Source organism: Diospyros lotus, chromosome 11, assembly GCF_014633365.1.
Source record: "Diospyros lotus cultivar Yz01 chromosome 11, ASM1463336v1, whole genome shotgun sequence".
NCBI classification, from domain to species: Eukaryota; Viridiplantae; Streptophyta; class Magnoliopsida; order Ericales; family Ebenaceae; genus Diospyros; species Diospyros lotus.
The window spans coordinates 28,789,866-28,816,675 of record NC_068348.1 but is presented as its reverse complement, the minus strand read 5'-3'; the positions used below and the strand labels follow the sequence as shown (position 1 = coordinate 28,816,675).

General features: G+C 37.4%; 1 protein-coding gene across 3 annotated transcripts; it reads right to left on the bottom strand.

Moving 5' to 3' along the window:
- Nucleotides 1-718: 718 nt before the first annotated feature.
- On the bottom strand, nt 719-26,810 carry LOC127812970 (uncharacterized). 3 transcript variants are annotated; one of them, XM_052353591.1, is made up of 11 exons: nt 26,652-26,770; nt 20,944-21,161; nt 20,169-20,335; nt 9,736-9,867; nt 9,604-9,654; nt 8,400-8,496; nt 4,046-4,092; nt 2,892-3,108; nt 1,832-1,961; nt 1,680-1,722; nt 719-1,045 (listed from the first exon to the last, which is right to left on the bottom strand). In XM_052353591.1, the coding sequence occupies exons 1-11, from the start codon at nt 26,705-26,707 to the stop codon at nt 968-970; spliced, it is 1,236 nt and encodes a 411-aa protein (XP_052209551.1). In that variant the 5' UTR covers nt 26,708-26,770; the 3' UTR covers nt 719-967. The 3 variants fall into 3 exon arrangements, with proteins under 3 accessions (XP_052209551.1, XP_052209553.1, XP_052209552.1); XM_052353593.1 differs by lacking the exon at nt 20,944-21,161 and having other exon boundaries at nt 26,652-26,810; XM_052353592.1 differs by lacking the exons at nt 20,944-21,161; nt 26,652-26,770 and adding an exon at nt 25,175-25,250.

Below are 26,810 nucleotides of genomic sequence, written 5' to 3'. Positions count from 1 at the left end.
ACAGGGTAAACTGACATTTTTTTTGGCTGATTGAATTAACTATTGTTGATTTTTTTTTTCTTTTCTTTATAAGCAAGTTAATAAAATAAAATAAACGTTACTCTGAATAGAACCCATATAATTTTTTTAAACTTTTGACAAATAAATTTCTCTTCACACACATAATTGGAAAAGACATCTTAAAAGTTGAAACAAAGGTCCATTAGATTTACCATTAATACAAAGCATATGTCCTTCCCTCTGACCAGATGCATCTCATTAATATCAACCAATTAAAGATGGAGAATTATATCATGCATTCGTTCTTAAATGAAACTTCCAATACCTTAAAATGTTGCAAGCATAAATTAAAACGTAATGCAAGTCTACCAAGGTTACTAAGTAGTTACATGCAGTAAACTAAATTACTATATTTATCGAGTACATATCAATCCTTAACTAATAAAACTAGTGCCAAACAAAAGGTCTTCCTAGTGTACTAAATTTTTGACTTTCCAATTTTCAAAGAGGGAGAGGGAGGATTATTTTTTTGTTTGTAAAAGAGAGTTTTCATAATTTGAACCTACAATATTCTATTCATAAAGAAACAATCTTACCATTTTAAGAGACCAGGCTATGATCATTTTCAAGAATTAAGAAGGCATATATATTTGGCAAAAGACGCAGAAAATGAAAAGGAAAAGGGAAAAGAATAAGATAGAGAAAGAAGGAACAAGGAGATCAGGCCAAACAGATCAGATTTGCAATCTCGCCAAAGCAGAAGGGGAGGATAGAAGGCAACTATTGCCTAAACCAACCCTGTCTGTCTATATATACAGAAATGTTGCAACAGCCAACAGCTCACAGGGCTGGGCCAACAGTTCACAGGGCTGGGAATTCTATAAGAGCGAGCAGGACTAATATCCAATTTCAGGTCTATTACTAGGAAGATCAGGTAAAAGAAAGAGAAGGGAAACAGATTGACTTCTTAGTACATTTCCATCAGTCTTCCTCTCAGCATTGCTTCAGCCTTCCTGACCTGCTTCACTGGTCCTATGATGAAAACCTGCAACAAAGCAACAGTATTACAGGCGTGGACCGATGACCCGCGAGTTCTTTTTTCTTTTCAGTATTTGAGAAACAGATTACAAATTATAACACTCCCAGAGCAATTTCAATTCAAATGGGATACCAACCTGAAGTTTTCGGCAAACCCAAAAAGGTTATTTCACTTTCATTTGTTTGAACCAATTGAATTTTGCTTGAAGTTTACCATATTTTCTTTGAAAATGTCACACAACCGCAATACGACAACGTAGCAGGTGAATCCAAAATTCTTTGGGAAATATATTCTGTGTATCATTTTGTAATTCAAAAACAATTTCAAGCCCAATATGGCTTTGGTTCCATTTTAGGATTGCCATATTTAACCCGCTGAGAATGGTTGAATTGGGTTCTGGATGAATCAAGAGCATAAAAAGAAAGATAAAAGTAGGAAGGTAGAACTAGAAACAACATAGGATTCTAGAATTCCAGAAACAAATGTTTTGAGTTTTGTTTAGCATGCAAATATGAAAGATTTATTACCAATGTGACACATATTTTCATATCTGCTGAAAACCTCCCGAGACTGGTTCCAATGTTTCTAGATGAGACACCAGACAAATGTGCAACAGAAAAATTTGGGACATCCGACTAACCTTGTCAGGTGGACCCTTAGCGCCTCCAATGAGTATTTCAGCACTGCAAGTAGGCAAAGAATGACAAAAGCAAGGTTGGCACTTCCACAGTGAAAAGAAACAATCATTTGGTTGTATACACATATACATAAATGTTGAGATTGAGAGAATACTTGCAAGACTCCTTTATGGACAAGATGGAAGATCCTTTTCTTCCGATAACACGCCCCATTTTTCCTGGGGGAACATTCAAGACTGACAGAATTTCCTCCTCTGGGAGATTCCCTTTTGCAATAAGAGTTTCTGCAGCAACAAGTGAATTAAATCAGGAATGAATTTAATTTTTAAAACTCTTCAGGTCAGGTCCTAGCCTCAACTCATCACCATCATCAACTACGCATTCATAATGTCAATTGATTTCTAAAAGTCACATTGACAATACAAACCAACACAAAAGAACAATGTGACAAATTTTACGCTAGATGCCCTTTTTGACACAACCCTCTATAGGAGGATGATGAGATAAAGTTTTAACACCATCTTCATGTGGAAAAGTTTAATGAGATGGCAGTAAGTGAGAATAATTGATATGGTCGTATTCCATCACATGGCTGATATTGTGAAAGGCCTTAGCCCCAACTGAATACACTTTTTCAATTTTTCCAAGACTCAACTAAATACACTTTTCAGCAATTAACAATAAGTTTATCTATTTCATAGTTAAGATTCTAATTTTAGTCAACGCCATCACCAGCACAGGACGTGATACACTTTAGGTTTTAATTTAAAATGCTTCAAAATCTTGTTTTGATGAAACAATGGAACTCCACTAAATAGCCTTATCTATTGTCGCTAAAGGATCCATCTCTGCAAATACTAGCAACTGATTCATCTATAAAAAATTCAGGGTGGTAATAGAAATCAAAAGAAGAATAAATAAATCACAAGGATGGCACCATTCTGACGGTTAAAATGACTGAAAAAAGGTAAATTATACATTTTTTTATGAAGGTAAATTATACATTTGGAACCACAGATGCTTCATGCTAACGCACTTTCAGCCTATGAATTTTAAGCCTTCCCAGACTATAGTGATGAAACAAAAAGTAAAAGATCGTAAAAGAGAGAAATGCATGGGGCATTTGTTGCTCTTAAAGTCTTACTTTGTAGCTCAACCAAAAGTTGGCATGCAGGTGGTCCCCAAGACCATAATATCATCTAAAGGTTATATACCTGGAATTGGTGGAAGAGGTGGCCAATCAGCATAAGCATTATCAATGTAGCAGAAACATCGACAATACAGTGCACTACGAACTGCAAGATACCACAGGGATCTTTCATTCAATTTCTCCATAAACTTGTGGTGTATAACAAGAAGAAAACGAACATCATCTGCAGCTGCACGGACCATCAGTTCAGATAATGGTCTGTATGTCCAAAAATTAGGATCCTGCATATGTCAATGAAGGTATTATATATTGGTTTAGACTTTCAAGAGAGTTAAATGTAATCAATATGCTACAGAATAATGTAATTCTCAACACCTACACTTCTTGCATGCCACTCACAGAGCATGCATGCAGCAAATACCCAGTTACCATCATCAGAGAAAGATATATATATATATATATATAGAGAGAGAGAGAGAGAGGCTCAAGTTTTGTTGCCACAAGTGTCAGATCTTGATTAACGGTAGAGGCACTTCAGAAATTCTTTTATTCTCTTCCAAGATACTATATGCTTGGAATAGGTTATTTCAGAAAGCTGTTTACAAATTCAACTATATAACATGAGTGAGGTAAATAATTTTGCTGAGCCATGCTTCTATATTACACACAATATATACATGTCCATGCAAACCAACAATAGGACCCCAGTTGTGTCCACAAGTATCTTTAAGGAATCAAATGAAAACTCTGCAGAGTTCTTTTTTCTTTTTGGGATAGGGATAAGTAACTCTGCAAGTTCCAAAGAAGAAATCCACGACTGCCCATTACAACAGAAGGGTGACAGGGAATATCCTTATTAGTTAGATAAGTATAACAAAACAATCCACCAAAAGTGCGACCGATGGCAACACAGAAGTAATGTTATATTTCTGGGTACCCACTGCCGCCCTTGGGGTGGGGGGGATTTGTGGGATTTACACCTTCCAACTATTGGCTCTAGTAACATGCAGATATAACAACACATACTAGTGGTCTGATGAACTTCTCCTAGTGCTGTGACAATTTCTTTTTCTTTTTGAGCCAAACCCAACATGACAGAGTTTCTTTTCTTGTTTTTACATCGAAGCCACTAGAATGATTTTTTCTAATCCCTCTAAATGAAGACAAAAAGTATTATAACGATGATGGTATCAGAATAATCAAGATATGAAGACCAACCTGCCTCAGAAGGACACGGACTTCTTGCTTCTCATTATAAGAGACACCTGCATTCAAATCCCCAAGGTCAAAACCCCCAGAATATAGGGAATTAATTTTGCAATGAGAACTAAAAACAAACTAGTTCATAGCATCATTGGCAGTTAAAGAAAAAGAAAAGCTAAAAAGATTACGCACACTTGTACTACACAGCAGTTTCATCAAGCTGAAAAAGTTTCATCCAAGAAAAGGTTACTTAAAACAAAGAAAAGCTACAGAGTGAAAATCCATGAATTTGAAAAATGCACACCACCACCACCACCAAATATCACAAGCCTCTATCTCACTAGGAAGGTCAGCTACATGATCTAGACCTCTAGCCACCTCTATTCATCATGTTTAAGGGCTTCCCATCAAGATTTCATTAGTATTCCTGATACAGTGAAAAGTGGGTACCAATTCCACGTTGAAAAATCACCAGACTCCCTTGGGAGTGATATAAAAACCATTTTTGTGCTGTAGAGAATACACCTTTCGAGAATATCTTTTGAGTCTATAAATAGAAGGTTTTTCCTTGAAATCTTTTCTCTAGTTGAAGATTCCTAGAGCGTGAGTATTTTGTATCATTGAGGTGGCCTCTTAAGGTGGTGATTAGACCAAATTGTAGTCATAGTGGGGTTATTAACCTCGCCAAGATCAACACCTTTTAAAGGCGTCCCTATGTTAGTTGGTATCATAGCTCTTGGTAATTGGTCTGGCTTAGCCAACTATACTTTAGTTTCTGTATTGGTTTGACTCAACTGACTACATTTTAATTTCTGTCATTGGTTTGACTCAGCTGACTCTATTTTAATTTTTGTAATTGGCCTGGCTCAGCCAGACATATTTTAATTTTTGTAATTGACTTGGGTCTGTCGCTTATATTTTAATTCTTGTAATTGGTCTGCATCATCTATTACATCAGTGCACAGTCATTGCCATGCCATAGCCAGTCAGCCTCATGTCCTAACAATCAATTTTGGACCTGCAGAGTTCATTCTCAAGCTTCATTCTCTCATATTTTACTTTCTTGAGGTGTTTTGAGATATTGTGGTTGCAAAAGAGAGGGGAGGAATGTAGAGTTATTCTGGTGTTTCGGGTGTTTGGTGTGTGGATTTGAGAGACAAAACAAAGGAAAGTGAAAAGTTAAAAAAAAATAGTACTGATGATATCTTTAAAAAAAAAAGGAGAGAAAGAGAGTAAACATTTTGTTCATGCAAGAAGGAAGACACTACAAGGAAGTCATCCACCATTGTTGGGGTGGGGTTACTGACTTTGACAAAATCGGCATCCTTTAAGATGTAAGTCATTAGAAAAGAAGCTGATCAAGACTCAAAGGCAAGTCTTTTCTAATCAGGGGAGAATCATACAGTGAAAATTGGGTAACCCCACATTGAAAAATTAGCAAGCCACAATCCCTTGGGAGAGTTACAAAAATCCTTTTGGGTTAGTTGTAGAGAACACACCTTTTGAGAATTTTTTTGATTCTATAAATACAAGGTTTTTCCTTGAAATCTTTTCTCTAGTTTAGGATTCTGAGTATGAGTATTTAGTATCATTGAGGGGTGGCCTCTTAAGGTGGTGATTTAGCCAATAGTAATCTTAGTGGGGTTATTAACCTCACCAAGATCGACACCCTTTAAAGACATTTCTACGTTATTAACCTCTCCTTCTTTTGCAACAAAACTTCCTCCATTTCATCCACTCGCTTCATAGGCACAGCTATCAATCATCTTCTCATATATTCCATCTATTTGAATCAAGTCTCCCACATCTTATCTTCAATAGGTGTCCAACAACATACCAAGCCTTTAAATTACTATGTCAGGTCGGCTAGATAAATTCTAGCTCTTGAACTATTTCTATCTATGGCCTTATCTTCTTCAAGGCCCTTACAACTCATATAATACTTAAGTGTCTCTAACCAAGTTTTTCTGAGTCTTTCTCTACCTCTTTTACTAAATACTTGTTCCATTTCATTATCTCCTCACAAGAGCCTCCATTGGTCTTCTTTTCACATGGCAAAACTATCTTAATTGTGTTTCATGCATCTTTTCTTCAATATGAACCACTTCAATCTTATTAAAAATAATCTCATTTCTAGTTTTATCCTTTCTTGTATGGCTACACATCCATCTTAGTATCCTCATCTCTATTATACTCATATTTTGCATATGACAGTGTTTTACTACCCAACATTCTATGTCATACAACAAAGCATGTCATATAGTTGTTTTATAAAATTTTTATTTTAGATTTAATGGAATCTTACTATCACATAAAACGACTGGATATATTTTTTCATTTTAACCATCTAGCTTTAATTCTATGGGTAACATCCTTCTTGTGGTGAAGTTCTATACTATGGGCAATAATTGATCCAACATATTTGAATTAATCTTCTCTTGGTATGATTTGATCTTTCAATCTTCAATAGGTGCCCAAAGAAAATAACCTTAAAAGGTGCTACACAAACCAAAAGGCCTTCCCAAGAAAAGAAGTAGTGCCCTTGCTTCACTAAAGCTCCAAACAACTTCACCACCAAACTACCGTATCTTGAAGTTGGTCCAATGGGCAACATCCTTCCTTTCTAGCCAGGCGGTAAGGAATAGAGAATCCAACAACTCAAAAAACTCCTCAACCTCCCAATCATTAAGATTCCTCCTTAAAGCAATGCCTAAACAATTTGCAAATGCCAAATCTGAGGTAATTGCAAACTCATCCTCTAGCCTCAAACCACTTAATCCATCAGTGTCAACTCATAACACCACCATTGATTCCAAAACTACCAGCTACCACCAAAACCCATACTTGGCTAACATTGTCCATCTCTCTAGCAACTAAGACTTCCCATGGGTAAATATAATGCTGGTACATAGGATTTTATTCAAATTCCCATATTTAAAAATTTAGTCAATTGGCTTTGATATGCTTTATTTTGGAATTGGAAATGATTATACATAATAATCTTGAAGTAATAGCTATTGAAGATAAGATATGCAAGATGTCATTAAGATAGTTTAGAGATATGAAAAGAAGATCAATGAACACATTTGTGACACGAGTGGATGGAATGAAAAGAAGATATGCTTTATTATGGAATTGGAAATGATTATACATAATAATCTTGAAGTAATAGCTATTGAAGATAAGATATGCAAGATGTGATTAAGATAGTTTAGAGATACGAAAAGAAGATCAATGAACACACTTGTGACACAAATGGATAGAATGGAAGAAGTTTGCAACAAAAGAAGTATAGGAAGATTGAAGAAAACTTGTGGGACCCTTAGAAACTACATGAGATATTATGGCCTTAGAAAAGATATGGCCATGGATAGAAATCCTTGGAGAGCTACAATCTTGTACCTGACCCCACCTAGTGAGATAAATTTTGTCGTTGATTGATTAGCTGTTTTAACATACTTTACATTCTAAGAGTTATTTCACATTATATAACTAACGAATCCTTATAGAAAGAAATGTAAAAACCTTATTAATGGGACCCCTCTTAGAGAACCAAGTCAAGAACAAGCACACAGATAAAAACAACCATGCCCTAAGACCATGATTACCAAGCTTACTAATTTACAGGCCTTACTTTTTGTTTCTTACTTATATACATCATTGAATACTTTAGGCACCATGGAGCATAAGTGAAAGTAATACATATCAGATCACTGTGCGTGTATGCATACACAAAAAGAAAATTTCAACATGAGATTTTTGTTAAAAGTTGGGAGCATACAACACATCATGATGCGGGACAGTAATGAATCACAGAAAGTTGAAGACAGGGAATTGATTAAGAAGAAGCTGGAGAAGAGAAGAAGCCAAGAAGAAAAGGCAAGTAGAAGAGAAAAACAGAGAGAGAGAGAGAGAGAGAGACAAGAGACAAGAGAAACTCAAGAAGGGGAAAGATATTTAATCATTTATCAAAATCTGAAATGTTACATTATGTTGCCTCTTTATAGGCAATTAAAAGATAATCTATTGAAAAGATAACGACTAATCAAAGTATGATTATAACCTCTAAAATCAAATACAACTCTATCTAATCCCTAAATCAAATAAAATTCTATCATCTAAACAACAATGACATATCAAAAACAGAAAAAGATAAAACAAGATAAAACCTAATCTAAACCTTGTTTCTAAAATCAAAATAGAAAACATATCAAAATATCTCCATCACATCAATCTTTGAGATTCTTGTAAGCATTTATGATATGCAAAACTGCAACCAACAATTCCAGAACCAAAAGTGTAGAAAAGAAATAGACAGAAAAGCTGAAAAGATAAATAAAAACAGGGGACATAATGGCAAATTAAATACCACAATAGCGTGGATCTCGGAGGAGGTCAACAAATGATATGTAGTCATCTATCATCCTTTTCCTTCCTTCTTGCTCCTCAATCAGAGAATAAGCAATCTGCAGGCAAAAAATGACAGACACTAATTTGCTAAAGAGTAAACCTTGGTTTTGCTTAATCATGAAAAAAAACTACTTCCAAATAGTTACGAGAACCCTCCTTGAACCCTAAGAAAATAATGAAAGTCGAAAGTTCATTGATTTGCTCCAAAGTTGTTTCTAGATCTGCTCAACCAACAAAACCTTAAAACACTATCAAAAGAAAAGAAATGAAGCAATATCTGATCAAAGCAGCAGAATATCAAATAAGAGACGAAAACCTAAATACCAAGAAAAAAATTAAAAATAAAATTCCGGTATCAGCCACAATTGCTTGGCTCTAAACCTCAAGAAGGCATAAGCCCATCACATAACCAGCTGCTCTTAAAATTGGTGCTTTGTCTCTGACCACTGGTCAATGAGAGTACGAGTTTTGGCACCAAAAAGGTGTCCCTGACTGCACCCATCACCACATCCCAACTACAAGTGAGTTTTGCACACAGATGAGTAACTCACCAGGCCAGTAATAAACATTACAGAAGCAAAATTGAAGAGTAAAACCATAAGAATGCCAAATCATCTTTTACAACCTTGAAGCAATATGGATCTTTGTTCTGCCTATGAGTTGAGTAATCCCTTTTAACACTTTACTGCTAAATGTATTAATCCTTATCAGTACCAATCCCAAAATTGGATAAAGGAGAAGGATGTTAGGTAGCTGACAGCTAGCTAAGAATCGTCAGATCTCTTATTATATATTCTAGACAAAATTTGATTGGCGAGATAGAATTCATGTTAACAATCCCACTTAGTGAGATTAAGGTTTGATATGTTGTCATTGAAGTAATACAGACCTTATAAGCAAAATCCTAAAGGAATAAGCCTGGTTAATCCACTAGGTCCATGTATCAATTGACTATTAGTTTGGCAAGTCTAATAAATAGATAACAATAAAAATCATAACGTCTTTTCTGCTAGACATTCAGATTGGCCTTGCTCTCATGTGTTTGAGAGATGTATAAAAATATGGTCAGCTACAGCAAAATCTAGACACCACAAAAGAGGGGGAAGAGATAAAAGAAGATAACAATCTGATCCAATAGTTTTTGGCAAGTCATTAAGGATTACCTGTGTATCCACAACATTGGCCAACTTGATGCCAAATTGATAATACAGCGCCTGCAAAATACGAATAGCTTTATGAATTCCAAACTTGGGTAAAAAATGCACCAAGCAGAAAATATTGCCATTTATAGAGACCTCACTATCTCGCTTGCAGTCATGAACAACTTTAGTGACGTTACTAGACTCAAGTGCTGCCTTACAGGCTTTCATAAGCATCTCTCCTCCTTCTATTGCATCAACCAAATATATAGCATCTGGAAAGGCAAGCTGCAAAATACAAAAGCCTTCTATTAAGTAAGATAGTTACTCTCTTGTGATAACTACATGAATAAAATACATGCAGGTATGTTTAGTATTTATGGTTGCAAGGTCTAAAGAGTCAAGAAATGATGTCAATGTACATTAAAATGCTCCAAAACATCAACCACTCAACTCAACTAAGCCTTTTCTCACCTACTTAGACTCAGCTACAACAATCCTTTTCTAGCATTCAGTTCATCAAATGCCATTATCAACTACGTAACATTTCCGTTTGTGTTTGCCTAATTCAAGTTGGCATTGACCTCTCAAGTCCCAGTTCAGCATCCACAATGTTGATGGTATCATTTATCTTATTGTTGATAGTATCAGTTTTAGTTTTACATGCTCAAACCATCTTTATCGAATTTTCATCATTTTATGCTTAATAAATGCTGACTCAGCTGTATCAATAATTTGTTAATACCTAACTTTAATCTCTCTTAGTATAGAACTCTCTAAGTATCAACATGTATAACTATAAGTTTTTCCTTAACATACATTATGCCTAGGTATAGTAAAAAAATTCAATCTATTGGGCCCTTGCTCTTTGGTTAATTGGTCAGGTTTGGAGAGATCTTAAATGGATAAGACTGGTTTGAGTTTAAAGGCTAATTTGCTAAGCAACCTTGGATTCAAGCTAGAGTCAGGAAAAGGGCAGCTTAGCCTGACTGCAATTGGGTTAGAGATTAATAATATAATACACCTTTTTATCATTTCTACAGGCAACACTTCCTTATTTTGTTTTCCTGAATTTGTATTCAAACCAAAATTTCAACAATTCAAATACAATATTTGAATTTTTTTGAAATAAATAATGCAATTTTTATTGTGTGCTCATATGCAACTATCATGACCTAAGGACATAGTAGTATTAGATAATAAATGAATTTCTTTTAGTTGTAGTGATTTGAATATTTGGCAGCCCTATTGGCGCCAAACCTTAGCTACTGGATCAACATATAAGGCTGATCCAATCTAATTCAAGACATACAAGAATATTATTGAATGAAATCTGATTTCAAATCTCTCAATTTCCCTCTCCTTCTCTCGGTTCTCCCTAATCTCTCGCACTATTTTTGTTCTTCCCTTATGTCCTCCCATTTCTTCTGATCTGTCTTCCCCATTTCCTTCCCTTTATCTCTTAAACCCTAGGTTGAACACCCTAGGTACATGACAAATTGGTATTAGAGCAATCGTTCCTTAGCGATTTTCTCTGTTGATTAATTTCTGACGAATATCAACGGCTACTTTCCAACACAATTGATTCTCGAAATTTGATCTTGACGCACAAAGGTTGATTCTTGGAATTTGAAGGCGAGTACAGAAATTGGTAGCAACAGGCAAGTTTAGGCGATCTAGGATGATTCCTCGACTCCGGCAATCTAGATTATGAAGGAGACTCTGGCAGCCAATCGCGAATTGGGAAGCAATTTCATAGACAACTGCAGCGATCGATTCTCACTTTTGATGAATTAAGGTTAGGTGATAATCAAAGTTGTGCATCGGAAGCCATCTGTACGAAGGCGATCTACAAGTGAATTCCAAAGACTCTGCCAAAGCAATCAAGCAGTGATTTTTCGCGTTTCAGATCTAAGTCGGAAGGAAACAAAGATTGATCGAAATCGAGAGGAGGCAAGCAAATCTCGCTCGACTCAAAATTGTAGGCGACTCTACGGTGATTTCAAGCATTGTTGCAGTCAATCAAAGAAGGCAAAGCAGATTCAAGAGGCAGTTTTAGAGAATTGACTCTGTAACCCTAGGCGATTGTTGTGGTGATTTTCAACTGCGTTTTCTAACGCTCCATGACGATTGTGAATTTTAGTAATTTGGTTCGGAATTAAAAGGCAACATCGAGACAAGTAAATTCAGCAAAGTGAGGTTTCAAAACTAGAGGATTGTTGATAGCGAACAACCGCAGTGAACAAAGAAGAAAATTCAGAGCAAATTCCTGGCCAACGATCTCTCAAGCGATCAAACCACAAATGGTTGACGACACCCGAATGAAGCAAGTGAAGGAGACAATTGCAACAAGTGACGACAATGGTGGTGGAGTTGCAGACTCATATGGGATCCATGGAGGAGAAGATTGGAACGATGGTGGATAAGAAGCTAGATGATGTCGGGGATTGGTTGCACGAGGATATGCGCAATAAGATTCGAGAGGAGATGCGAGAGCAAAGCAACATGCTGCGACAGCAAATGCAACAGTTCATGCTCATGTTCTCAAGCCAAAATCAAATAAGGATCTCACCTAGCTTTCCCCTTAGAGATAGGTTGGAACCAATCTTCCCAGGAATTGGAACCAACCACAAGGTGGCGAGATCCTTAGAGTTTGAGGGTGAACCGGCCATTGTGGGAGAAAATGTGGTGGAGAAGAGACAAGAGATACAGGTGACCACCCACCAATCCAGTTTTCTGGTGCCAAAACTAGAATTGCCTCTATTTGATGGGCAAAAGCCTAGATGGTGGGTGAGGCGATGAGAGAAATTGTTCAACATCCACCACGTGCTTGATAACCAGAGGGTTACCCTAGCATCTGCCTATCTAAACGATGTTGGAGATGTGTAGTTCCAAGGATGGTCCAGAGTTAGGGATGGTTCCACCGATAGCTCTTGCAATGAAGCACCCTCAGCTGCTTTCTGCATTGTCTTAGGCTTCAACATCTTAATTGTAGGCCTAAGGTCATCACTCAAGCCACTGATGAAACTTGAGACGAAATATTCCTTAGTCATGTAGGGGTTATGGCTCAACATGAGTGATTTCAACTCCTTGAATCTGAGTAGATATTCCTATACTATCCAATCTTGTTTCAACTTATTAAATTCCTCAACTATATCCATCATGATATGATCTCCAAACCTCTCAAGACTAAATTCGGACACCGGTCCTTGGTTGAGGGATTTCAAGTGGGGGTACTTCAACCGTAAATACACCTTCTCTCCAACTTCAAATTCTCTTTCACTCCTCTTCTTGTCTGCATATTGTTTCATCCTATTCTAGGCTAAGGCTAGTTCTTGCTTAAGTTGTTGCAATACCATCCTCCTCTGTTGCATATACTCCTCAACAGATGCAGCTATCGCATGTCCCTCTAAAGCTGGTAGGATGGGAGGATTGTAATTGTAGTTGGCCTCGAAGGGTGACATTTTTAGGGATGTGTGGTGGTTCAAGTTATACCACCATTGGGCCAATGCTAACCACCGGTGCCAGCTCTTAGGTTGTAGAATGCACACACACCTCAAGTAGGTCTCCAAGCTTTGATTGACTCTTTCCGTTTTCCCGTCCAATTGGGGATGATAGGCCATAGACATATTAAGCTTGGTTTCCATAGACTTCATCAATTCTTGCCAGAACACACTCATGAAGATCTTATCATGGTCTGAAACAATGGTGCTTAGGACCCCATGCAACACCACTACCCGATCCATGAATGCCCTTGCCATTTCTTGGGTTGTGTAAGGATGAGCCAATCCTATGAAATGGGCAAATTAGATAGCCAGTCAACCACAACCAAAATACTATCCTTCCCTTCAGATTTAGGCAACCCCTCAATAAAGTCCATTGAAACGTTGGTCCAAGCTTGGTCAGGTATAGGAAGGGGTTGAAGGAGACCGGGGTAGGCCACATTTTCATGTTTACACCTCTTATAGGTATCGTAGGTCAAGATAAACTCCTTAACATCAGCCTTTAGCTTGGGCCATTGGAACAGCTGCCTTACCCTAAGGTAAGTATTTTGAATTCCTGAATGTCCTCCTATAGGAGATTCATGCAAGGATTGCATAATCTTCCTCTTGAGATTCCTGTTGCTGCCAATAACAATCCGGCTATTAAATCTTATCACCCTTTCACTTAAAGTGTAACCCTCAACCTTCTTAGATCCCTTTGCTAGTCTTTCCAATATCTTGTTCACCTGTTCATCCGCCTCATAGCTATCTACAACTTCTTGACACCATTCTAGTATTACAGTTGTGATTACGAATACGCTTCCCTCCTCTTGGCACCTCGAAAGAGCATCAGCTGCTACATTTTCTTTGCCCTTCCTATACCGCATTATGTAATCTAATCCCATCAATTTTGCCATCCCTTTTTTCTGAAGTTGTGTTTGCAATTTTTGCTGCAACAGATACTTTAAACTCTCATGATCTATTTTGATTATGAATCTCCCACCTTCCAAGTAATGGCGCCATTTTTCTACAGCAATAAGTACTGCCAAGAACTCCTTCTCGTAAATGCTTAATCCTAAATGCCTTGGGCTTAATGCCAAGCTTATAAATGCCAATGGCCTCCCTCCTTGTAACAGCACAGCCCCAATGCCTACCCCACAGGCGTCTGTCTCCAGTACAAAGGGTTTGCTAAAGTCTAGCAAACCCAAAAGAGGTACCCTTCTCATCTCCACCTTCAACTTTTCAAAGGCTTCTTCAGTCTCCTGCCCCCAACTGAAATTGCCTTTCTTCAGCAGGTTGGTTAGAGGTTTACTAACCACTCTATACCCTCTAACAAATCGATGATAGTACCCGGTAAGGCCAAGGAACCCCCTTAGAGCCCTCACTGTTGTGGGTTTAGGCCAAGTTAACATAACTTCCACCTTTCTGGGATCAGTTCTAACACCCTCGCCTGATATCAGATGGCCCAAATACTCGACCTGATCTTGACCAAAGGAACACTTAAGACTTTTTGATGAAGAGCTAGTTAGATCTACGGACTTTTAGGGTGGTCTTTAGGTGTTGTAGATGTTGGTTCAAAGTTGGGCTATAGACATGGATATCATCAAAAAATACAAGTATGAATTTTCTTAAGTAAGGTTCAAAGATTTGGTTCATTAGGGATTGAAAAGTGGTCGGTGCATTGGTGAGCCCAAATGGCATCACCAAGAACTCAAAATGTCTATTATGGGTTCCAAATGCCGTTTTGTGAACATCATCAGGGTTCAATTTTATTTAGTGGTATCCTGAACAAAGGTCAAGCTTTGAAAAAAATTTGGCATCATGCAACGCATCCATTAGATCTTCTACAAGGGGTATGGGGTACTTGTCTTTGATGGTCAAGGCATTTAATTGGTGGTAATCCACACAAAAATGCCAAGATCCATCTTTCTTTTTTACAAGAAGGACTGGTGAAGCAAATGGGCTCTAACTGGGTCTTATAAAGGATTGCCTTAGCATCTCCTTCACCATTGTCTCAATTTATGTTTCCTGGGCTGGAGAATAACGGTAAGACCTGATGTTTACTAGTTCAGGGTTCAGGTAGGGGGTTGTTATCCTAGGACTATGCGGAATGACCCTTGGATGATATATGCCTCTCTCAACACTCTCAAATCCACCCAGCAATTATAGGAATTGAAAACATAAAACATAAGAACAAGAAACAGAAAGCAAACCACACAACACGAAGATTTATCCTGGTTTGGTTTCATTTGAGGAAACCTACATCCAGCCTTCAAAGAGTCCTCCTAGCAGTCTTTATTTCCAGAAAGAAGATCAGTACATCACAGCCCTCATAGCCCACAAACCCGAATACAATACCACACTGTTTCCCCAAGAAAATAAACCCAAGACTTGCAAATAGTCTTCCTTTCTTAAACAATGCCTTGCACTCATAATACAAAGGACTAGAGCACTCATAGAATAGTTCTCTCTCAGCAGGCGCCTTGCCCTCTTATTTATAGAGGAGGCGGACACACTTAGGCAACTAACTAACTTAGGGAAATTACATATTAACCCCAACAAAATGTACTAATTACACTTTAACCCCTAGCTGCCTAATTTCTTCAGCCGAGACTACTCCTTCAGCTCCTTTCTAGTTCTGCTATCTTCTAGGACAAAACTCGAGGCAAACTTCAACAGGGGTAAAGTAACAAGTTCGGTAAATAAGTCCTTAAACTCTACCAGCAGTTCATCAATAGGGGTTTGAGGGTGTATCTGGTCAAGTTCACATTGCTGATTGTTGACCGTCAGGTGCAATTCTCCATATAACTTCTTCTCAGCCCTTTCTTCTATTGCCACAATGGAGAACAATTGGGTCAACTGGCACCACTTGTTTTTGAACACTCGGTAGAGCCTCTTCCCTGTTATCATCCTGCAAACCCCAAATTCTTTTCCCCTTGTGACAGTCATTCTCTTTCCCCCCTTTGTCAAAGGATACCTCCATCCTATTGAAATCAAAACTTATGGGGCTCACCCCCTTCATCCAGTCAACCCCCAATACCACATCACAACCTCCTAATTGCAACAGTCTCAAGTCTGCTTCAAACTTCTCCCCTTACATCTCCCAATTAAATCCCGGACAAACTGACTCACTGATCACCCTATTCCCATTAGGCACAGTCACACTTAGGGGTTGAGTTTCCTTAAGTGGACACCTCAATTTTCTAGCAGAACCTTCATCCAGGAAGCTATGTGTGCTTCCACTATCAATTAAGATCAACAAGTTGTCGTCCTTTACCTTCCCTTCTACTTTAATTATCTTATTATTGGTCACCCCCTTCAGTGCATGCAGTGAGATTTCACCCTTATCCCCTTCTCCGAACTCCTCATCCTCTTCTCTTTCTTCTTCTTCTAGCCTTTCCCTAGAGTCTCCCTCTAGCAGCAACAGCTGACGTCTGCATTGGTGCTCGGGATAGTACTTATCCTCGCACCTAAAGCATAGCACAGGCTGCCTCCTTAGCTCATTGTATTTTCCCCCAGAACCAGGTCCCCCTAAATTCCTGACACCCTGATTGCCTCTAACCCAATCATGGTTGTGTCCCTTTTCCCCTTGATGAGACGTGCCCCCGGTTATAGCCCGATGTTGTTGCCTCTACTTCCTCATCAAGGCCTCCACCACCATCTCTTGCAAACGTGCACTTTCTACCACTTGCTCCACTGTCCGTGGCCTAATCATCTTCACCATAGGCCTTAAATCATCGCTGAGCCCGCTCAAGAAACTAGACACAAAATAAGCTTCCAAGAGGTGGGAGTCGTTGTTGATCATCAGTGATCTCAGCTCCTTAAACCTCCTCAGGTAGGTATTCACCTCTCCCGCTTGTTTTAATTTATTAAACTCCTCAATAACGTCTAACATACTCCTCTCTTCAAATCTCTCACAGAGCCTATCAGTCCCCCCATGTAGGATTATCCCTGACCCTAGTCCACCCTTGGTACCAAGCGTCTACCAGGTCATCAAAGTAGGTTGAAGCCAAGGCTACCTTTCTCCCCTCAGGTACATTATACCAATCAAACATGCGCTCACACTTCCTTACCCACCACCAGGGGGTTATTCCCATCAAACACCGGAATCTCCAGCTGGGGCATTGGAAACCCTGGTTGTTGTGGACGATTCGGTCCTTCTTGTCCACCTTCCATCATATTCCTTATGTCTTCCTCCGGTTCAATCTCGATTCCATCATTTCCCACTACTTTGTCTCTCCTATTGTCTAGTATTAAGGGTTTTGTTCTATCTCTAGGAGGAAACTCAGGAGTCAGTCTCACCGTGTTTTGGCGAGTGAACATGACCATAAATTGTTGGAGTTGGGCTCCCAGCTCTGCTCTTATTTGCGCATTATCCTCCCGCATTTGAGACAGAGCCCCATCAAACCTTCTCTCCAGTCCCCCTACCGAATTCTCCATCTTGCAATCCATTGCTATGATCGCCTCGTGATTGCATTCTGAACCCAGCTCTAGTTGATCTACGTGGTTCTGAAAGTCAGTCACTATAGAGCTGAACTGCTGCAACTGCGACTCAAAGTTCCTCGTGCGGGTACCTTCCACCATAGAAGAATTCTCTACTAACTCTGACCAAGACTGTAGCTCTAATACCAAATTGTCACGAGTAGTGACAATGGCTATCTCACTGACTTAGAATTAATTGGTGAATAGCAGTAGAAGATAGAAAAGTTAGACAAAAAATAAAGAAGAAAGAACATAGAGGAACAGAGAGAGAGAAAGAGAGAGAGAGAGAGAGAGATGTTGAATTTCAATGATATTCTCGATATATCTTCCTGGAAGGTCTAGGAGGGATATATATACCTCCTAGCATGGGGGTTGCCATAGCAGATTCCCTCTTACAAGTGGTTATAACAACCAGTTTGTCCTATTCTAGCCCATACACATGGGCTCTCCCTAGAATATTCTCCTAGTAACAAACTATTATAGCTGGAATTTAAAGCAACAACCACGATAGGTAATAATAGAAATAAACGAAAACGATTACAACATTTAAGAAAAAGAAATAACAGAAAGTAAGTCGCCGTGTGTGACAGACTGGAGGATGGAGAGAAGAAGAAGAGGAAGTCGGGATTGGGTGAAGAAACGGGACCAATTCTAGCAAGTTCTTGGGGACAAGAACTCTCTGGGGGGGGGATTGTCATGAACCAAGAACATGGTAGTAATTAGATAATAGATGAATTTCCTTTAGTTGAATTGTAGTTGTGGCGGCTTGTACCTAAAAGACAACTACATATAGCTGTGTTGATTTGAATATTTGGCAACCCTATTGGCGCTAAACCTTAGCTACCAGATTAGCATATAAGGCTAATCCAATCTAATTTAAGACATACAAGAATATTATTGAATGAAATCTGATTTCAAACTCTCTTTCAATTTCCCTCTCTTTCTCTCAGTTCTCCCTAATCTCTCTCACTGTTTATGTTCTTCCCTAATTCGCTCTCATTTCTTCTGATCTATCTTCCTCAATTCTTTCCCTTTTATCTCTTAAACCCTAGGTTGAACCCTAGGTACATGACAACAACTACTTGAGCCAGTGTCTGAATGATGGTCCTACCATCAACACAAGATATGTTATCCAGATTACGGGTATTTCTCATTGTGGGGTGGGACATGACTGGGACAAGGGATGGTGCATGCATGGTGGCATGTGTGGGGCCATAGGGAAAGGGTTCACCTAGATGAGGCAAAGTGACTTAGGGCTCCCCTGACCCATACTTGGTCTGTTGACATCCATATTCTCTCCCCATGCATCTTAAAGAACCAAGTTTTGTTGTAATTCAATTTCCATATGCAACTCTAGAAATAGGTAAAGAAGTATCTTCCAGACAAGTGACAGACATCCACAAGACCCTAAGCAATGATTACCAATTTACTGTTAGATTTATCATAATATGTAATTGCTATATGGTAAAGCATAACATTAAGGACTTGACCACATAGCTACAGGAGCCACCAGTTACATTAACCTATCTTTACTCTTCTCTTCACAGTCTAACCGGTGAGCATTCTTCAAACTCTTAATTTAGTTCAGATCTTTTGCATACATACAAACATATATAATGGATACAACTTACAGCAATGTTATTGCCTAAATATATAGAAGCGAAGCAACTAATTAGGAGTGAAAGATTGTACAAGTTAAAAATTGAAATTTGTTTTACATCTAAAGTCCATGTTGGAAACCTACAATTTTAGAATGAAAAAGAAACGGAAAGCTTCCAACATAAGTATCAAATTATCTTTGCATGAACTATCTCACAGTATTCACCAAAATACTCCATCTGACTCCTGCATCCTAATCTTAAATGCAATAGCTTAGGGAATAATGGGATAACTGCACAAAAACTACTTTTAACATCTACATAAGGCTACTAGCATGAACATGCTGTATCTATGTACATTTCATTCATTCATAAACAAATAAGCACAGGCCTCCTTGTAATAGCACAAGGAATTGCATTAATTCAGAGCTTTATATCATGTTGTTTTATGATACTTTCAATTGGATCACATAGTTAATTTAGTCGAGCAGTGATACTTGGCAGCCAAAGTCACACTAATCTTGCAATAACACAATGGTAACTTGTAGCCATATCTTTCTAAAATAACACCAAATATTGCAAGGTTCAGATGGGATGGGACAACATGAAAGGATATATGAGATATGCCCTTAAACCAGTTATGGTATATCTGTCATGGAACCTGTAAATTGGCTGGGAAAAGAAATAAGTAACACAAGAAGAGGTCTTCATTCATAATATTGTATTTCCATGCTACACCTTTACAAGTTCATCATACTAGGTCGTTCATATTATAGAGCTATACATATCCAATCTGAACAATAGCTTAAATATTTTGCCAGTCAAGATAATAACCAGTGAAATGAAATACTTCCATACAACTATTTGTGGTATCAAATCCATATGAACAACAAAAATTTAGCATATGGAAAATGACTAATTTTGTAACACAGTTGAAATTACAGAAGAACTTGATGAGAAGAGAACACTTATAATTCCAGGTACAATTCTTCTTCTAAGGTAGAATGGTTTTGGAAGTGTGATTCACCTGCATGATACAAAGTGATCCATTGCGACAAAGATCTACACCTTCACAGTCAAAACCAATCACCAATTTCCTCTCAGGTGAAGGCTCCAAGAACTCAGGTGGAAGTTGACATGCATTAGTTACAATATGGACTGGAACCAAGGGCAAGTGAATTTCTTGTTCTCCACCTTCAGGACACAGAAAAAAACATCACAATAAACAAAAAACTAGTGGAATATAGTCCAGTTACCGGGAATTTCACCAAGTACACACAAAAACATTGAAAAGGAAAAGACAACCATTAACACAAGCGCAAATAAAATAAAACTATTCTGATAATAAAACAGTCAACTAGTTGTCATTCAAGTAGCATTATGTAGTGCAAATGAATATCTATTTTATCTAGCTAGAGAAAGGTGGATCACTGCAAGCATCCACTTAACGAACTCATTATCAACTACACAGAGGCTCTTCCTCATAAGTAAGCAGATTTACATATTTAAAAAAAATGAAGGGAAAGCTGCATTATGCACCAAAATGAAAACAAAATAAAAGCTATACATAAAATTAGTCCATGAAATCCTCTATGGTTGGATTAAAAAACCATATGAACCCATGTATTGCAAAAGATTCACAAATTCAAAAACTAAAAAGGAGATCATCAACACCCCAAACCCAGCCCCTTCCTTTTTTTCCCCCAAAAGTACCCATATAAGCAAACAATAACCACCTTCCCTGCATTATTTCTATTCTTTGTAATTCTAAGACCAATTGAACAGTGAGTCATTGGGGACACCTGTTTGACTCCAAAAAACCAACAACCTGTTATCTCTAGCCATCCCAAAATGGACAAATTCCATCAACATCATAACTTCTTTTTGCATGGAGCACCAATGTAGATTGTAATGTGCTTCTTGGTGACCAATTTTTTTCTTGAGTTGCTTCGCAAGAGAAAAAGAAGCAAACTGATGGGCTTTGGTTATCCATGCTTCTTTGCATGCCACTAGAACCACCCTAAAATGAAGGATATGCAAAATTAGCTTTGTAGGTCAACAATGAAAGCTATATACTTGCTAAGGCACCTAATGTAAGGATTGAGATAAACAAAACAATTTATGTATGGAATTTATAGATTTAGAATATCTTATGACAAAGTTCCTAAAGAAGTTTTATGAAGGATCTTAGAGAATAAGGGAATATGAATTAAATATATTCAGGTTACTAAAGATATGTATTATGGAGTAGAAACACGTGTAAGAACATGTGAAGGAGATACTAAGGCTTTTCCAATTACAATTAAATTTATATCAAGGATTTGCAATAAGGCCTTTTTTTTTCCCCTAGTAATGGATGAACTCACTAAACGTATGTAGGTAAAGTTGCCTTGGTGTATGATATTTACAGATCACATCGTCTTGGCGCATGAGATAAAAGAATGCGTCAATACTAAGCTCATGATATGGAGGAGCAAATTAGAACCTAAACGTTTAAGTTAAGTAGATTGAAAACCAAATATACGGAATGCAAGCTGTGTAAAAGTGTGGATGATATTAATGTAAATTTGAAGATCAAGTCATCCCAAGAAAATATCAGTTCAAATAATTTGGATTTATAAGGAGTTTAATAAAGATGTCATCCACAGAAAAGTGCCTCTAGTATTTTTATGTGATAATAAGATTTTGATAAAGCTAAAAGAAAATTTTTAAAGATGACTATAAGACCAACTTTGTCTATCTAGCATAGAATGTTAGACAAAAACCACAAGCATGTGCAAATATGAGCATAGCAAAGATGAGGATATTACGATGGATGTGCGATCATACAAGAAAAAAAATAAAATTAGGAAAAAGGTTATTTGAATAAGGTCAAAGTGGCTCCTACTAAAGACAAAATGTGTGACACGTGACTAATATGGTTTGGTCATTAAAGAGACCAATAGAGTTTATGTGAGAAGTAAATGGAATGAAACAAGTCTTTAGCAAAAGACGTAATGGAACACCAAGACAAAATTAATGGGAGATTCTTAGGTATGATATGAGCTACAAGGGCCTTACAAAAAATAAGGTCATAAATTGATATGATTGGGAGTTAGAATTCATATACTAGGATTAAGGCTTGATATATTGCTAAATATGCCAGATTTTCATCCCTCCTACATAATCTTAGTTGAAGAACTAGACAATTTGTTAACTAGAGCAAGTTTATAACCAAATCTGCAAGTAGAAGGCGATTGTGCAAGTTAGATCAAAATTACAAAATTCAAAAACAAGTGTGAATGTGTAAAATTTAACCAAAAAACAGGAGTCGCTCATTTTTTATATTAACACAAATTGGAACTTCAAATTACTCAACAGGTGAAGTATTTCATCTTTCCTTTTGCTCTATGAATTTCAAATTGCAGCACCCTCACCATCAACAAAAATATGTGCAAGCTCAAATACTGGGCAGCCAAATAATTAAGAATCAAGACTCTAAATTTGTCACTTCTTCCTTGTCCCGCTCCAAAAAAGTATTGTTGTGCTACACAGAGATAATCATAGCAGTTCCTCACTTGCAAAGCCCCCTCTAATACTTTCAAGTGTCTAATAAGTAACATTATAAATACAGGGTACCCCAATTTGGTGTTCCCCTTCATTTGAAGCCACATCACAGATTAGAATTACAATTTTACCCTTATTTCATGCAAATAAAATTTATCAAAAAACATGAAGTGGATGTGGAAAATGCATAGATAATTGCATCTTGCAATTAAATTAACTATTCAAAATCATAACTTGATAAAAGAAAGAAAATGTGAGAGGAACCAGAAGACAAGAGGGGGAAAAAGAGAAAGAAAGAGAGAAATCACAAAGCATTTAATTACACCTAGATAACTGAAGTGAATTCTTTTAATTTGAAAGGATAAATCAAGTAATAGTTGATAACCCTACTCGTGAAATCCTCTGAACTCTCAGAAGCAGTTGGAGGAAACGACATCAACACACATAAACTCATAAAATAAAAGAAAGAACCAAAGAAAACATTCACATGCCCCAAATACTTCATTAGTAAACAAGCCATTCCGAAACACACGCCACTCAGAACTTCAACTTCAAATAGCCAAGAGTACATTGAAATCACAATATTTAAGACGATTTTCAAGAAATTAAAGAATCAAAGAATCAATAGCCAAAACAAAAATAAGCCTTGAAAAACATACAAATGATGTGCATATTCATCAATATACACAAATTATGTTCAACAAAAAATACAAATTTTTCAATTATATTGAAGATTGACAAGAAATAAAACATACCCAGGCTCGTCAGGCTCGACTGAGGCTGACGAGACAGAGGAGGGTCTGCCATGTGATCAGACCGTCCAATTCCAAGCAGACGACCAGAACTCTCTCCTCTCTCTCTCTCTCTCTAAATGGGACCAAGTATATGTATGTATATATATCAGGATAGCGTGAAAAGGAATCAAATATATGTAAAGCCTACGCCAATGGTTTTCTACCACATATAAATAGTATTTAATAGGACTGGCACTTTTAAGCTGTCTTCCAACACGCATGCCAAGCAAGCACTTTCACGTGTTTATGAGCTGTCTTCCAACAGCGACAATTGCCAAGCATGCACCTTCACACATTTTTGAGCTCTCTTCCAACACCGCCAATTGCCAAACAAGCAGCTTCATGTGGTTTTAGCTGCCTCCCAACGCAATCAATTGCCAAACAAGCAGTTTTACACGCTTTTAAGCTGCCTTCCAGTGCAGCTGACAGCTAAACAAGCAGTTTTATGCGTTTTTAAGTTACCAAAATAATCAGTTTTACACGTTTCCCAGCTGTCTTCCAACACCAATTACCAAACAAGCAGTTTTACGCGTTTTTAAGCTGCCTTCCAACGCAATTAATTGCCAAACAAGCAGTTTTATGCGTTTTTAAGTTGCCAAAATAAGCATTGCAGGATTTTAAGCTGCCTCCATGTAGCTAACTTTCGAAACAAGCAGTTTTATGCATTTTTAAGTTACCAAAATAATCAGTTTTACATGCTCTAAAGCTGTCTTCAGGAGCAACATTGTGAAACAAGAGTTTTTAGGTGAAATTGCTTCTAATATTTTATCAATAATAAGTAATAAATAGTTCAAAAACTATTTATTATCAATAATAAGTAATAAGTAATAAGACCATTTTTTAAATCAAAAAATCCTAAATTTATCATCTCTTCCTGATGCCACTCCTAAAATTACTGCTGCCTACACAGATACAATCAAGAAAAGTGCCCCACTTGCAAAGCCTCCTCTAATACTTTCAAGTGTCTAACAAGAAGACGTCATCAATATAGGGTACCCCAATTTGGTGTTCCCCTTCATTTGAAGCCATACCACAGATTAAATTACAATTTTACCCTCATTTCATGCAAATTAGATTTATCAAAAAGAAATAACACGAAGTGAATGTGGAAAATACAAAGATAATTGCGTCTTCCAATTAAATTAACGATTCAAAATCTTAATTTGATAAAAGAAAGAAGGAACCAGAAGGAAGATAAGAGGGGGAAAAAGAGAAAGAAAGTGAGAAATCACAAAGTGTTTGGGTGCCTTTTACACCTAGATAACTGAAGTGGATTCTTTTAATTTGAAGGGATAAATCAAGTAATAGTTGATAACCCTACTCCTGAAATCTTCTGAACTCTTAAAAGCATTTGGAGGCAATGATATCAACACACTTAAATTCATAAAATTAAAAAAAAAAAAGGAACAAAGAAAACATTCACATGCCCCTATTACTTGATCAGTAAACAAGCCATTCTGAAACACACACCCCTCAGAACTTCAACTTCAAATAGCCAAGAGTACACTGAAATCACAATATTTAAGATAATTTTCAAGAAATTAAAAAATCAAAGAATCAATAGCCAAAACAAAAATAAACCTTGACAAACATACAAATGATGCACATATTCATCAATATACACAAATTATGTTCAACAAAAAAAAAACAAAATTTTCAATTTTATTGAAGATTGACAAGAAATAAACCATACCCAGGCTCGTCAGGCTTGTCAGGCTCGACTGAGGCTGGTGAGACGGAGGAGGGTCCGCCATGTGATCAGACCGTCCAATTCCAAGCAGACGACCAGAACTCTCTCTCTCTCTCTCCCTCTATTTCTAAATGGGACCAAGTGTATGTATATATATATATATCAGGATATAGTGTTAAAAGGATCAAATGTACGTAAAGCCTATGCCAATGGTTTTCTGCCATGTATTAATAGCATTTAATAGACTAGCACTTTTAAGCTGTCTTCCAACACCCATACCAAACAAGCAGTTTTACGTGTTTCTGATCTGTCTTCCAACAGAGACAATTGCCAAACAAGCAGTCCTACGCGCTATTAAGCTGCCTTCCAACGCAGTCGACTGCTGAACAAGCAGTTTTATGCATTTTTACGTTAACAAAATAATCAGTTTTACGCGTTTCCCAGCTGTATTCCAACAACATTTGCCAGACAAGCAGTTTTATGCGTTTTTAAGCTGCCTTCCAACGCAATCAATTGCCAAACAAACAGCTTTATGAGTTTTTAAGATGCCAAAACAAGCAGGTTTACACGCTCTTAAGCTGCCTTCAATGCAGCCAAATGTGAAAGCAAACAGTTTTGTGCGTTTTATAAGTTACCAAAATAATCCATTTTTCGCACTCTAAAGCTGTCTTCCAGAGCAACATTGTGAAACAAGTGTTTTTATGCAAAATTGCAACTAATATTTTATCAATTATAATAAATAAATAGTTCAAAAACGTGAAGGCCATTTTTTTAAGTAAAAACCCTAAATTTATCACCTCTTCCTGATGCCACTCCTAAAAATTACGGCTGTCCTACACAGATACAATCAAGAAAACTGCCCCACTCGCAAAGCGTAGTCTTAAACAATCAAGAAGACGTTGTCAATACAGGGTACCCAAATTTGGAGTTCCCCTTCATTTGAAGCCACGTCACAGATTCGAATGATAATTTACCCTTAAAATTGCATCTTCCCATTGAATTAATTGTTCAAAATCTTACCTTCACAAAAGAAAGAAAATGAGATAGGAACCAAAAGGAAGACAGCAGGAGTGAAAAGAGACAGGAAGCCAGAAATCACAATTGGCATTCCATCCAAAAACACTATGCCACTGATTAGCTTCTAATTTAAAAGGCAAAAGCAAGAAGTAGTTGATAACCCTATTCCTGAAATCCTCTCAACTCTCGGAAGCATTTGGAGGAAACAACAACAAAGCCCACACTTAAAACTCATACAACAAAAGAAGAACAAAGACAACATTCACACGCCACAGCCAGAACTTCAAACTTCAAACAACCAAGACTACAACGAAACTGCAATATTTAAGTCGATTCTCTGGAAATTGAAGAATCAGATAATCAATAGGAAACGCCGAAAAACATACAATGCATGAACAGTGTATTCCTCAATATACACAAATTTTCGGATTATATAGAAGATTGATGCAAAAAAGGAACATACCCAGGTCCGAGGGAGGCTGACGAGACGGAGGAGGGTCCGCCATGCGATCGGACCATCCGATTAAGCAGAAGACCACGACTCTCTCTCTCTCTCTCTCTCTCTATTTCTAAATCGGGCCAAGTATACCGTATACGTATAAGTGTATATATACCAGGATCT

What these genes read in the sequence shown, in the direction of transcription:
- LOC127812970 (XM_052353591.1), bottom strand. Translation starts at nt 26,707, where the DNA reads ATGGTCCGATCGCATGGCGGACCCTCCTCCGTCTCGTCAGCCTCCCTC. An exon ending in CCGAGATCCACGCTATTGTG is followed by an intron (nt 4,093 to 8,399) that starts GTATTTAATTTG and finishes ATTTGAATGCAG; the next exon opens with GTGTCTCTTATAATGAGAAG. An exon ending in ACCTCTTCCACCAATTCCAG is followed by an intron (nt 1,962 to 2,891) that starts GTATATAACCTT and finishes TTGTTGCTGCAG; the next exon opens with AAACTCTTATTGCAAAAGGG.